Source organism: Cygnus atratus, chromosome Z (genome assembly GCF_013377495.2).
Source record: "Cygnus atratus isolate AKBS03 ecotype Queensland, Australia chromosome Z, CAtr_DNAZoo_HiC_assembly, whole genome shotgun sequence".
Classification (NCBI taxonomy): domain Eukaryota; kingdom Metazoa; phylum Chordata; class Aves; order Anseriformes; family Anatidae; genus Cygnus; species Cygnus atratus.
The window spans coordinates 46,379,942-46,393,982 of record NC_066396.1 but is presented as its reverse complement, the minus strand read 5'-3'; the positions used below and the strand labels follow the sequence as shown (position 1 = coordinate 46,393,982).

The window sequence follows — 14,041 nt, the reverse complement described above, 5'->3', positions numbered from 1 at the left end:
TCCGGAGATCATCTAGTCCAATCATCTGACCACTCCAGGGCTAACCAAAAGTTAAATCTTATTATTGAGGGCATTATCCAAATGCCTCTTGAACATCGAGAGGCATGGTGCATCAACAACCTTGCTAGGAAACCTGTTCCAGCATTTGGCCACCCTCATGGTAAAGAAATTTTTCCTCATACCCAGCCTGAACCTCCCACAACACAACTCTGTGCCATTCCTATACATCCTATCATTATTTACCAGGGAGAGGAGAATGGCACCTCCCTCTCTATTTGTCCTCCTCAGGAAGCTGTAAAAAGCAGTGAGGTTACCTCTTAACCTCTTTTTCTCCAAATTAGGTAACCCAAGTGTCCATAGCCTCTCCTTGTAGGACATGCCTTCCAGCCCTGTTACCAGCTTTGTTGCTTTCCTCTGGAGTTTTCACATACCTCAATATACTTTTAATATTTTAGAGCCCAGAACTGCACAGAATATTTAAGGTGAGGCCTCATTAATTTTAGATATAGTGGGAGAAAAATCTCTTTTGACCAGATGGCTATGCTGTGGCTAATGCATCCCAAAACACCATTTGTCCAGGGCACACTGCTGGCTCATGTTGATCTTACTGTCAACCAGCACCCCTAGAACCTTTACTGGTTTCCTAGCCAAACTTCTCTGAATGTGTACTTCTGACTGGCATTGCTCTGTCCCTTGTGCAGACAGCAGCATTTACGTTTGCTGAATTTCATGCCATTGGTGACTGCACAATTCTGCAGTCTATCTAGATCCCTTTGTAAGGCCACTTGTCCCTCCAGAGTCAAGAGCACCCCCACAGTTTAGTATCATCACTAAACTTGCTAAAGATCCATTCAACTCCTGCACCCAGATTATTCAGCCAATTTATCACTCAGTGTAGCATGTACTTGTTCACCTCGCAGTTGGATAATTTGCCCAGAAAGATACTGTGAGGGATGGATTCAAAGACCTTACTAAAATTCAGAAAGATTATATCCACCACCGTCCCCCTATCAACCAAATGGGTGACCTTATCGTAGAAGGAGATCAAAGGCTTTCCCTTCATGACCCCATGTTGATTATGCCTGATTATCGCCTTGCTCTTTAAATTCCTTTCAGTAGTACCTATGGAAATCTTCTCCATAGCTTTTCCAGGTACTGGAATTTATACAAACTATTAAAGGTATAGTATTTTGTTCGAAGTTGCTATATCTGTTTCCCAAAAGGATACATCAGGCCCTATCTGGACAATCTAGCTGAGATTCCAGGCATTTCATTTCCTGTTAACTGAGTTTTGGTTGTTGGAGCACAGTGCTTTAACCTCTGCTGTGGTTTAAACTGGCAGGCAGCTAAGCAGCACACAGCCATTCACTCACTCCCCACACCAGTGGGATTGGGGAGAGAATCAGAAAAAAAGGTGAAATTTGTTAGTTGAGAAAAAGACATTTTATTAGGTTGGAAAAGGAAGAGAAATTATTGTTATTACTATTATTATTATAGTATTATTAGTAATAATATAGAAGAATGACAATAATAACAGGGAGAACAATAAGAATATACAAAGCAAGTGACGTACAATGCAATTGTTCACCACTATCTGACCAATGCCCAGTCAGACTCCCAAGAAGTAGCTGCTCCCTTCCCTGCCAACCCATACAGTTTTATTGTCCCACATGTATTCATATGGTACACAATATCCCGTTGGCTAGTTTGGGTCAGCTGTCCTTGTTCTGTCACGTCCCAGCTTCTTGTGTATCATCAGCGTGCTTGCTGGCAGGACAGTATGAGAAGCTAGAAAGCCCTTAACTTAGTTTATAACACTGCTCATCAACAACTACAACGTCAGTGTGTTATCAACATTATTCTCATCTTAAATCTAAAACATAGCACCATACCAGCTACTGGGAAGAAAATTAGCTATATACCCACTGAAACGAGGACAACTTCTCAAGTTGAATAAGTCTTTTGTGGGGATCCCCCCCCCCCCTTTTTTTTTTTTTTTTATTATTACCAACTAAACAGGAAGCCTCTGTGGAACTCTGGTACTCAGGTGCTCTTACCACTGAAAATCCTTTGTAGACTTAGGCACTTTCCTCTGCTTAAATTGTTACAAAATTTATACTGGCAGTATTAGACAACATTGTATCTATCATTTAAACTTGTATTGACAAACAGGAGCATTTTGGAATTCAGCATCGTTCAACACAGAGACATCTTACCTGCATTTCCCCACACTCCATGGAGAACTCAGTGCAGATGTATCATTTTTCTTTAAAACTACTGCTTCCTCAGGAGTGTTTTTAGAAAATCTGGGAATTCAAGACTTCATAAGGATAGAGTTATACTGTAAGTAGCACCACTGCATTGTATTATTATTATTATTAACATTAATATCATTAACTATTACTATTATTATTTTAGCTTTCAGTGGGACTATATTAGAGCTAACTAATAAGAGGAATATTTTAAAATATATTCTCTATTTTTATTACAGTTATTACTTTGGTAGCTTTATCATTCTCCCCAAAATCCCAGCACTGGAATTAGATTTAATTATACAAATATACATTCAAAGATAATTTCAGCCCCAGAGCATTCTTAATCTCAGCAATCAGCCTTTTACTGCTCAATCAGTTCCTCCTTCGCTCGCCTGCTACACCCCTCACGGCCAGGCACTAAGTGTGGCTGTTGCGAGATTTATTCAGAGCCACAATGTGTGAGTCAGACCATCTATAGCATAGTATCCCAACTTGGTTATATCTTTTCCCAATATCACCAATCTTTTTATTGTTATTATTTCCTTCATACATATCTAAAATCTTAGATTTTAGCACATAGATTTTTTTTTTACAAGAGAAAATTAAATTGTATTATTGAATTCAGTAACATGACTCATGTAGAATTTATCTTAGTTGTCTCGATGTTTTCGTAGTCTTATATTGTTCATTGTTAAAAGGGAGAATATTTAAAAGGAATAATTATTGTTTCAAAATCTTTTGGATTTATTTATAATGACAGATCATTTTAAAAGTTTTATAGTTGACAGGTGCTTCTGAGAGTTCTTTGTAAAAGCTTATATCTTGACATTGGACATTTCCTCAGTTTTTACAGATCCAAGGTGTTATCACCCTTGATAATTTTCTGGTGAAGATATAGATATACAAATAGATACATAATATTTTATATCATACAAAATATAATTTTAGAAACATTACTGCATCTTTATTAAAAAATAAAATATTTTGCTTGATTGATTTTTTTGCCAATTATAATGTTTTACATTATTGAAACAAACAGAAAAGCACCTACTGTGTTGTTCTGTTGACACTTAAACTATGGAATATTGTGTATAATGCTTTCTCAATTTGTTTTTTGTTGTCTCAGGCTGTATTCAAAAGATACTCTATTTTCAATAGTGTCTTTACCAGGTTTGTCAGGAGAGGAGTGTGGATTGCTTTCTGTTAAAGTCTTGTGAACAGGTGAAAACACAGTAGCATAATAACCTCGGTGTCATGGAATACAGAAAATGTGTTAGGTCACCACTTCAGTGAAGCAATCTGAAGCCACTAGGTCACCACTTCTCTGAAACAATGATAATATTCTTGCATGGCAAACGTTTTCCTATCTCAAAATAAACAGTTAAATTACAGACACATTACAGGAAAATGTCATGAATTGTTGAATAGGTATACCTATTATTTTTTGATAGGTAGGATTGTTTGTTCTGGAGCCAGAATTGTGTATTTGTACTAAGAGTAATATTGTTCAGTAATTCATAATACATTCTCTTATCACAACTACCTTAAAAAACAAACAATCAAACACATTAATCACCTTGAACATATCATATTGTATAGTATCATTTAAATTTCATTTTATACTCCTTTGCAGTAGATTTGAATGTAAATCAACAACCTACACTTCATATGCTATTTATATTTCTACATAAATTCTTTAAGTCTTTAATTCAAGTAATAATAAATAACAATAATGAAAATGTCAGGTTCTGTGTTTAAGATGAAGATGTTAGAAATTATTTAAAATTCATTATGTGATTAATATTTGGCATACCATACTTGCTAACATAAAGATTTTTCTTAGCATTTTATTTTTTGATTGTTCTCAAACTTTATATCCAATGCTTTTATTTATGATATAATGGTCTGTAGACAATTAAGCCTAAGTTTACCAAAGCAAAAGTGCCAGATCAAGAAGCTTAATAGGAAAGGTGAAGTTTAGAGCTGTTTGCTTTTATGAACATCTATAAACACTGTGGTGCATACACAACATTAAAAAGCTATCGCAAAAATGTACTTATTTATCCTAATCATATTTTAAACACAGAAAACTGAATAATCTTAGACAAGATATGATTATTTTTTATTATTTATTTATTATAAGAAAATATAAAAATAAAATAAAACCTCGAGGCTTTGAGTTTTTGTCTGAGTTACTGTAATGTTCTGCAGACTGTTTGAAAGCCACAAGGCTAATTCAACTCTGAGAGTTTTCATAGTACACTGTATTAAATAGTTATATGACTGCAAATTATATCTTCTAGCCAGGAATCTAAGTTACTATTTTATACTGAGTGCTCACTGAAGGATTATTTCCAATTTAAATACAGTATTTCCAATTTAAATACAAAAAGATAAACAGAAATTTAGAGTAGGATTGGGAGCAATTGTAGTAATTTAGAGGGTCTTCTGAGGAAAGAACTATTGGAAATAGTGCTGAAGAGTTCTGAGTATGAAGCTGTGATAGGCCCCCCTTCTGCCCAAATTCACTACTTATTGTCCAGGATGAGTGGATTCCTTTTTTTTTTTTTTCTCTAAGGAAAGTACTCAATTATTGTATTCTGTAGCATATTACTTAATCACTTTCTGTTACTGCATATAATGTATATGTCTTGGTACTCTAAATGGTTCTTGTTGGCTGTGCTTTCTGTTAGTCATTTTAGCTACAGCTAGCCAAAGACCACACTCCATGATCACTATCAACTGCATCTTCCACTCCACTTTGCCAATCTGTACCTGTGCTTTGCCTGTGTTTGAATTCATTAGCTTCAAGAATCCCTGCAATGTCTGGAATTTTTTTGTCTAACGCCAGGGTAGGTAAGGACCACAAAGTATTTTTTCATTAAAAGAGCTATGCTCCAGGACAGACCTTTCTCATGCTACTAAGAAAATGATGAAAATGCTCTTTGCCCTGGTCTTTCATCACAAGAGGACAAATTTCAGAACTCAGTCAGCATCCCTCTACATCCTGTGGCACACCTTCCACAGGTATTTTGACCACTGGGCTCATAAATGCCAAATTTCTTCTAAACTTGCAGTGCTGTTGTTTTAACCAGAGTTGCTTTAAATATAAAATATAAACTGATTATATTTATCTCTTTTTCTGACATATTCTGGTCAGTCTTCAGACAGTCCACTAGATGCTAGTAGGGTCATCATAGCTCTTTAAAACTCCATCTTTGGAACTTCTGGAACTGGTTCTGTTTTTCAAGATTACATTACTCTTTAGTGTTAATAACATAATTCATTATTTCATTGGTTATTTCAAAAGCTATGCTATATGTTGTCTTACCTTTAAATTCTAATCAGTCACATTATTTATCAGATCTGTCATTCTGATATGCTATTTCATAGGCACATTCAGTAAGTTCAAAGCAGAATTTGTGTTTTCAGGCTTCACTCCAACACTACCTGGAGGATTACAAAGACCTCCCTACAGAAGGTAACATTCAGCAGAAATTCTCTTTACCTGGTCACATGGAGTTTTCTGTTGCTCTTTTTTTTTTTTTTTTATTTATTCTTTTACCCCTCAGTACAGGGAGACTGAGCTCTCAACTTTGTCCAAATGAAACAAATTTATCCGAAAATTCATTTTAATGATGACAAGATTTTAGGTAACCATTATTTCTTATTATTGTATAGAACAGTGTTGATTTTTAAGCAGAAGAGATCACTTACTACAAAAGGAGTTCTGTTTAAAACTCATCTGCATATTATGTCTTATTTTATCTGGAAAACCAAATGCTGTGTGTATTTTCTCTCTCAGATTCAACTGTTATATGAAAATACTTTATAATAACCAGATTTGGGGCTTAAGGGATAACAAGCATATGGCATTACTCAGTCTAAAGATTGGCCAAAGTGGATCTAAATGTTCTAAAATGTCTAATGTATCATTTAAAATTGAAAAGAAAATGCAAGTATTCCACTATTTCACTGTGATTTTTAAAAAATGTATTATTCTGTAAATTCATGTTCGATAACGTGTTTGAAGGTCTTTCATGTCCTCTGATCACTTCTAACCATTTTGCTTTTCTCTCAAAGTCTAGTGACATAAATTGGAACCTGTAATGGTTCCAATTCATGGAGACTTCTCAGTCCTCTAGTCTTTTATTCAAGTAATAATTTAAAATGATGGTAATCTCATGTTTAGGAATTACTCTTCTTATGTGTTTATCCTTTAGTATGTTAATTGAGCAGTTTATAACTTTCAGATTTTTGATTTCTGGCATATTCCCCATCTGAACAACAAAGATGCAGCTATGCTTTTCTAGGCAAAATATCATGCAAATATTGCTTAGGGAATGACTCAGTTGACTTCAACATATAAGTTGAAGCATATTGTGTGAGTATGTTTACATTAAAATATATATATATATATATACGAGACTTTGTTGACACCTCTCAATATATAAACAAGGCTTATAATAAAAACGGAGAAAGGCCTTTTAGCAGAGCCTGTAGTGGTAGGGCAAGGAGCAATGGCTTTAGACTGAAAGAAGGTAGATTTAGATTGGATATCAGGATGAAATTTTTTCAGGATGGTAGTGAGACAACAGAATAGGTTCCGCAGAGAAGTTGTGGATGTCTCAACAATGGAAGACTTCAAAGTTGTGTAAGACAGGGCTTTGAGCACCTTCACCTAATGAAAGATGTCCTTACCCAGGGCAGAGGGGGTGGACTAGATGGTCTTTAAAGGTCTCTTCCAAACCAAACATAAGGCCATCATATATCTCATTCTGCAGTATTGCAGAACAGTGAAAATTCTTGACAGGCATAAGTTTTAACTTTTATTTATTTATTTATTTTAGTTGCGATGTTATAACAACCTCTATGGACATTTTAGACAGAGAAGTTTGAAAATCTTGTAAGAAATCAAAACATGGTACATACATCGGAATCAATTTGTTCTTTTCAAAAAGTTGTGTTACTGATTTTGAAAATTATTTGCATCTGTGTTAGGACAGATATTTCCTATTAGCCAGTGCTGCTTTCTAGATCAAAATTTGTACTCTGATAATTGTATGAGTTATGTGAATAAATAAGAAAAAAAAAAATAGAACCTGTTTGAATTTTAGTTGTGGTTGAAATTTAGCTAACAATGGTAATCAATTAACATATAAGTAAGATATATCTTTTTTATCCAAAATGAAAAATAACAAAGCTAGTACATTTCACTGTTTCTTGACTTCTATACTCTCTGGGGGGTGCATACAGTTTGACTTTCACTTTGTTGACAAACCATTGTTCTCAGTGTCAGTGAGTGTGAAGAAAGAGCTTTGTAGACAGGACTTCTAAGATCTACTTTTCCTCCCCAGAAAATTATCTTATCCTGTCATAGCCAGAGGAAATAGCAGACTAGGCCTGAAAATAGCTTGTTCTGCTGTTTAATGGCTGTATGACCTAAATAACTATGGAATAATTTAAGCAATTATTTAAATATTGATGTCCTCTTTCTAGCCCCATATGAAGTGATTTTTTCATTCGATGTTGGAAATGGACCTCGTGAAGTTACAGTGCAGTCACTCACTTCCTTAAATGACAACCAGTGGCATTATGTCAAGGCTGAACGAAACATCAAAGAGGCATCCTTACAAGTAGATCAGCTTCCTCAAAAGTTTCATGCAGCTCCACCTGATGGGCATATTCGGTTGCAACTCAACAGCCAACTTTTTGTAGGTAGGCTCTCATTTAACAGAATTTTTTCTAATTATCATCATGAAAATGAGAAATGGAAAAAAAAAAAAAAAAGAAGAAGAAAAAACCACCACCAACAACAAAAAGATAGCAACTGGGTCTTTTGAAAACAGCTTGTATGGTAAAATAAGAGCCCTGGTGTAAAATCCAAGGAGATTTAGCTCTATTTTAAAGATAGAAATTCAGTGCTTCATCCTATAGTTATTATTGGATAAGCTTTCAACTATTTTTTTTTTTTTTGAGGTTTGTTTGAAGAAACTAAAGGATCTACTCTTCTGCCTTTTTCCAATATGTTTAATGGAATATTCGGACTGTGTTTACTTAGTATGGTAAATGAGATAAAGGGATTATTCTTTGACCTCACACAACCAAGACAAATCCACATCTATGGTCAGTTCTGTCTAAACCATTAAAGCTTCAAAGAAGAAAGTTTACCCGAATACTTATGGCTTTATACTTCAGCAAATTTGGCATTAATGTACTTAGATAAACTACAGGAAAAGCAGAATTAAGATAACAAAAATTAATTCATGTCTATTTAGCTCTTATATAGCATTATTTAGACCTATGTGTTATGTACAAGGTAGTGTTTTTCCTGTAATCTTTATAAACATAATATTATAAAAATCTTTATTTATTATTTCTGTGCTTTTGGTGTACTTTTATGCTGTGCATTCTACAAACATGTGAAGCCTGTCCTACCTTTACAAAGCTTTTTGTCTAGATCTGCTGTAAGACACGTTATATTAAGGGAACTTATTTTTCATTTGCTGCATCTTAGGGAGGAGGGAAATTAAGGGTCCTGGTGTTACTAAATAAAGTGTATCCTTAGGAAAAGTTGAAAGTAGATCAGTTTGAATTTATGCAATCTGATCTGTGAAACAAAACTGAAATTCCACAGTTGTTTATGTCAATATCAAGTCTAAACAGTTTTCTAATGATAATGACAGTGAGTTGATCTAATCCTTCTTCCAAATGTTCTGAAACTGTACTAACCTGATTTAAGAGTAGCACTTCCCAGAAAATATTATCAAATAATAGGCTACTGAATAAGGTGATCTTTTTTAACAAATGAAAAATAAATAAATAAATAATAAATAAAACTATATTTATATATTGGCTGACTTTGTCAAATAGTTTATACTTCTAGTATAAATGTATATATAGTTATCTCTTATATGGAGGTGTCAATTTAAAATTTTGTCTAGCTTGTTTTCTTCAGATAGTGTTCAGATGAATAGTTTGCATTGAAATAGTGATTCTATTCTGCTTCTTCTGGTATTTTTTTTGGTGGAAGCTTTTAGTCAACAGTTGTCTGGAAATTCATGAGGATTATGGTTGGCAACCTTGTATATTGTGAAGTGTTTTCTGTTTTTCTTTGTAAAAGAGAAAAAAAAATACAGCAACAACAACCAAAACAGGAGATGATATAGTAAATTTTGTAACATAGGTTAGGAGAAAAAATATTGTGCATATTGCACACCTTGCTAAGCAATCACAATGAACAAAATGTTGTCCGTCAGGAAGTATCTTAAAATGAATAGTCATAATAAATGAAGCAACAACTATTATTACCTTCTGGATTGTCCTATTCATTTACACCATATGTTTCATAGTCAGGATTAACCAGCCTCCTCACTCAGTAGAGAAGGGAATAAATTCAAGATTGGACACAGCTTCCACCACAGGACAAAATATGCAATCCCAGACATGAGCTCTGGGATATCATGATCTATACCATGAGACAGACAGACAGGCATGCAGAACAATTGAGCAGTCAGCAGAATCTTGAAAAAGTAAATCTTTACTCTTCATCACCCTCCCTTAACCTTTTCTCCTTTACTTTATTATTATTATTATTATTATTATTCATTTTTCTGTATTCCTTCATTTTTCCTTTTGCTTCTCTTCCCGTCTCTCCCTTTCTCTCCCCTTCTCTTCTCTTAAAAACAAGCAAACAAACAACAAAACCTAATTTGTGGATGTTACTCCTTTGTGAATTAATAACAGTATGCATCATTGCTTGGTATCTTACTGTGCAAAATCCTTTTTTTCCAATCAAAAGCTTCAGGAATTCACTGTAATTACTTGAGAAAAAAAGAAACTAGATACACTTTTAAAGCTATTTATAAATATTTTCACATGCATAAGCATATATATTGGAAACTCATCATAGACTGTTCAGGGGCTGTAAAATATACAGATGTTGTTACACATTAGTTCTTTTTTTTATTTTTAAAAGCTCATATGAATTTATTTCAGGTGGGACAGCATCTAGACAGAAAGGATTTTTGGGATGCATTCGTTCATTACAGTTAAATGGAATGGCCCTTGACCTGGAAGAGAGAGCGAAGATAACACCAGGAGTTGAACCAGGATGTCCTGGACATTGTAGTAGCTATGGTAACCTGTGTCACAATGGTGGAAAATGCAGAGAGAAATACAGTGGATTCTCTTGTGACTGCAGTTTCTCTGCCTATGCCGGGCCATTCTGTAAGACAGGCAAGCATGTCTTTTAGCTTCCTCAGTTATTGAAAATCAGAGCATGCAGTCCAGTATAAGTTCCTTAAGGATATGCCTGAATGGTTACAAATCATTTGTTTCACCCAGTGTAGAGAAACATTCAGTTTAATTTGCTCAGTATGTATAACTAGTTTTATAAACATGGTCTTCCAGAGATACACTCAACATCTACTGTTTAAAACACCTTATGTGAGAGAGTCACTATGTTTTCTTTAATGTTATGTAGCAACTTTCATATTTTAATATTATACTACAGCTAGGAATGGTATATATAAACGTTTGGATATCTGTCTGTCAAGTCTTAAGGATTAACTAGGATTAAAGCTATGACAAAATTTGGAAAACAAACCAAGAAGTAATGCTTTTTTTTTTTCTTTTTTCTTTTTTTTTTTTTTTTTAACTGTAAGAGGAAAGTGAGATTATGGGAAAAAGGAGTGAACCCATCTTTTCATCCTTTTTAATGGAGTTCATCACTAATGGTGTTATACTAATGGATGATAAACAGTCATTGAGTTTGAATTATAAGAATGGAAGTTCATTTAGAAATTCAATATTTTCAAATCATTCTAATTTGTTAAAAATTGCTTTCTTCCTCCATGTATTCTGCAAAGTACTTGCTGGCTTAAATGCCATTGATCCAGGTTCCTCTAAATTCATGAGCATTACATCTACCCAGCCACTACTGCCACGAAAAAAATAAAAGACTCTTGTGAAGTCCTTCCATATCCATATCCCCTGTGGAAGTAATGCTACTGAATGTCTTCCATTCATTCTCATGATGTCTTCCTGCTCCCCAGCAAATAGAAGAAGAATGGTCACACTCCAAGCTTATTATTCTTCAAGTGATTGATTAGTGGGTCCTGTTGCTGAAAGCGTGGGATGACCTTTAATTATTTTAATCACTCTCTTTCAAAAATACCAAGCCTTATTACAGTACTTTACAAATTTGTTGTTATTATTATTATTATTAGTAGTAGTAGTAGTAGTAGTATTTATTTATTTATTTTCTGAAGTCTGTGCATGATAATGGGATAGTCTAAGAGATATTTTTGGTAGGAAGCTGCTGTAAGATGTTATGGAGACACAGAGAGCCTTTATGTCTTCTCTCATACACTTTTAAGGCATAGACAAGTTTAGTCAATGTGTTAGGATTTAAACTCCTGCACCAATTTCTCTGTATGTGCAGTGTACTTAGGAGAGAAAACATATGGACTTCAGGACATAAATAAATAGAAAACAAAACAAAACAAAACCGGAAAGCTAGAAGCATGTTCAAAAACAGACAAAAAGAAGCACATCTTCATGCAACAGATATTTAAGACACATGCCTAATGTAGTTTTGGTCTAACACAGGATGAGTCTTATTATTCTCTATAATTCTAAGTATTAGTTCTGTTAATATTTCCTTCAACTGTATCACAATAATTAAGAATACTTTTTCTTTTTTTTTCTTGTTTGCTTTGTTTTGTTTTGTTTTCCTGTTTTTACTGCTGTTTTGCATCATATTTAAAAACTGAATTGTTCTTTATTTCAGAGATCTCTGCCTATTTTGGAACTGGAAGTTCTGTGATATACAATTTTCAGGAATACTACACCTTCAATAAAAATTCCAGTTCTCATGCTTCTTCTTTCTATGCTGACATGACACTGAGCAGGGAAACAATCACATTTGCCTTCCGAACAACACGGACACCAAGCCTACTGCTTTATGTCAGCTCCTTCTACAAGGAATATCTCTCAGTCATTCTAACCGGAAATGGTGAGTGTTCAGATAGGCTGTCTGGAAATACTAATAAGCTGTCAACTCAAATTCATCCTGATTTCCAGAGCTGAATTACAAATTAAACATTGTCCTGTTGTTGCTTTAAATGGTATCTTTATTTTTCAGCTGTAACAAGCAATACTTTCCATCTCAACATAATTCCTCTTACTGTAATTTCAACTTTTACTGCTTTTTATTGGTTTTGGCAAAATTAATTATTTCTGGAAATACTTTAGTAGTAATTTTTTTCGTTTTTTCTTTTTCTTTTTTTTTTTTTGACTTGAAACTCAAAATGTATCTGGTGAAAATCCACATTATATAACAGGTAGGAAATTATCTTTCTCTATTTAAACTTAGCATGAAATCTTAGTTGGATCTTTGTTTTTCATTTCATTCATCTTGTCTACTAATTTCTTAATGTTTATTTACCTTGTTTTACTCCTAGATATTTTTTTCAATTAAGAAATTTAACTACAGAAAAGAAAATAAAAAAAAAGAAAAAAGAAAAAAGAAAAAAAAAAAAAGACTTACTTGAATATTTGGGTGTGTCAAAGACTGTTTGCAATCATACTGGCCCTGTGCTCAAAGAGACTGGCTTTTCCAGATACACTAGGTATAGAATAACTATAGAGTCCTGATCATGTGAAGTAGAACATGTTCTACGACTGGCCTGGGTCTGGACAGGGATTTGATTTTCAAAGGACTAGTACAAAGTTGTAGTATATCTACATTTGATATCACTCTTGTCTCTGACAAGAGAACCATGGAGCCTTTGTGTTAAAAAGCCTTTGTGTGATATGCATAGAGACTATACTAAGAGTTAACAACAAGAAATGGAAAGTGAGATAGAAATGATTCATTGTATCCTTCTTGACTGTTGATTGGTCAGAGATTTACAGTCTGACAGTGTAAATATTATTCAAGAATAGTACTGGTAAGGTAGAGAGTTTTATTTGGTAAATCACATTGAAATGAGCTACCAGACCAAGCATTTCTGAGCTGTAAAAAAAAAAAAAAAAAGCTGCAAAACCTTTAACTCATTATGACAGGTTCACAGATTATACAGATTTGTCACAGTTTATTGCTATCTTTGCTACATCATCCTACTTTCAAAATTGTTATTACCCTTCCTATTGTCCTCTTTCATTTCTCACTTAGGTCAGTTTCTCTTATTTGAGCTAATTCCTTATATAAATTAAACATCTGGTTTGCTCTTCAAATGCACATGTGAAGCGGGACATATTGTATATGATCTACTCTGCCCGCTGTGTACCCATTGTACTACACCATTTACTCTATCTATATCTGCAGGAAGTTTACAGATCAGGTACAAACTAGATAGCCATCAAGATCCTGATGTCTTCACCATCAATTTCAGAAGCATGGCTGATGGACAGCTACACCATGTGAAGATTAACAGAGAGGAGGAAATGCTCCTTGTAGAGGTAATTCAATTCCAAAAGACAAAAAAAGGGGGGGCGGGGGTGGGGGGTGAGGGGCGGTGGTGGTGGTATTACCATTACCAAAGAATATAACATCCAAAACAAAATTAAATAAATAGCTAAAACAGAACACTTACCCCAAAATGAACTGTGTTTTAATATCTCAAGTAAATAAGTAAATAAAGCAAAGCTTAGCAGACTCAGTAAGAGTCTAGTTTAGGAATTCTCTTTGGATTTCTTCTTGTCTATTTTAAAAAGACAATTTCTTGTCATCATTTTATATGAATTGTATTATGGTTAAATTTACATAATTGGATACATAA

At 34.0% G+C, this 14,041-nt stretch overlaps 1 protein-coding gene across 1 annotated transcript in view; it reads left to right on the top strand.

Annotated features, from left to right (window-relative positions):
* CNTNAP4 (contactin associated protein family member 4) overlaps nt 1-14,041 on the top strand; it is a 205,594-nt gene that overhangs the window by 178,802 nt on the left and 12,751 nt on the right. The window contains exons 16-20 of the mRNA XM_050716536.1: nt 2,173-2,343; nt 7,755-7,973; nt 10,254-10,493; nt 12,049-12,273; nt 13,588-13,721. Coding sequence (XP_050572493.1) covers nt 2,173-2,343; nt 7,755-7,973; nt 10,254-10,493; nt 12,049-12,273; nt 13,588-13,721 — 989 coding nt within the window. The remainder of the gene's footprint in view (nt 1-2,172; nt 2,344-7,754; nt 7,974-10,253; nt 10,494-12,048; nt 12,274-13,587; nt 13,722-14,041) is intronic.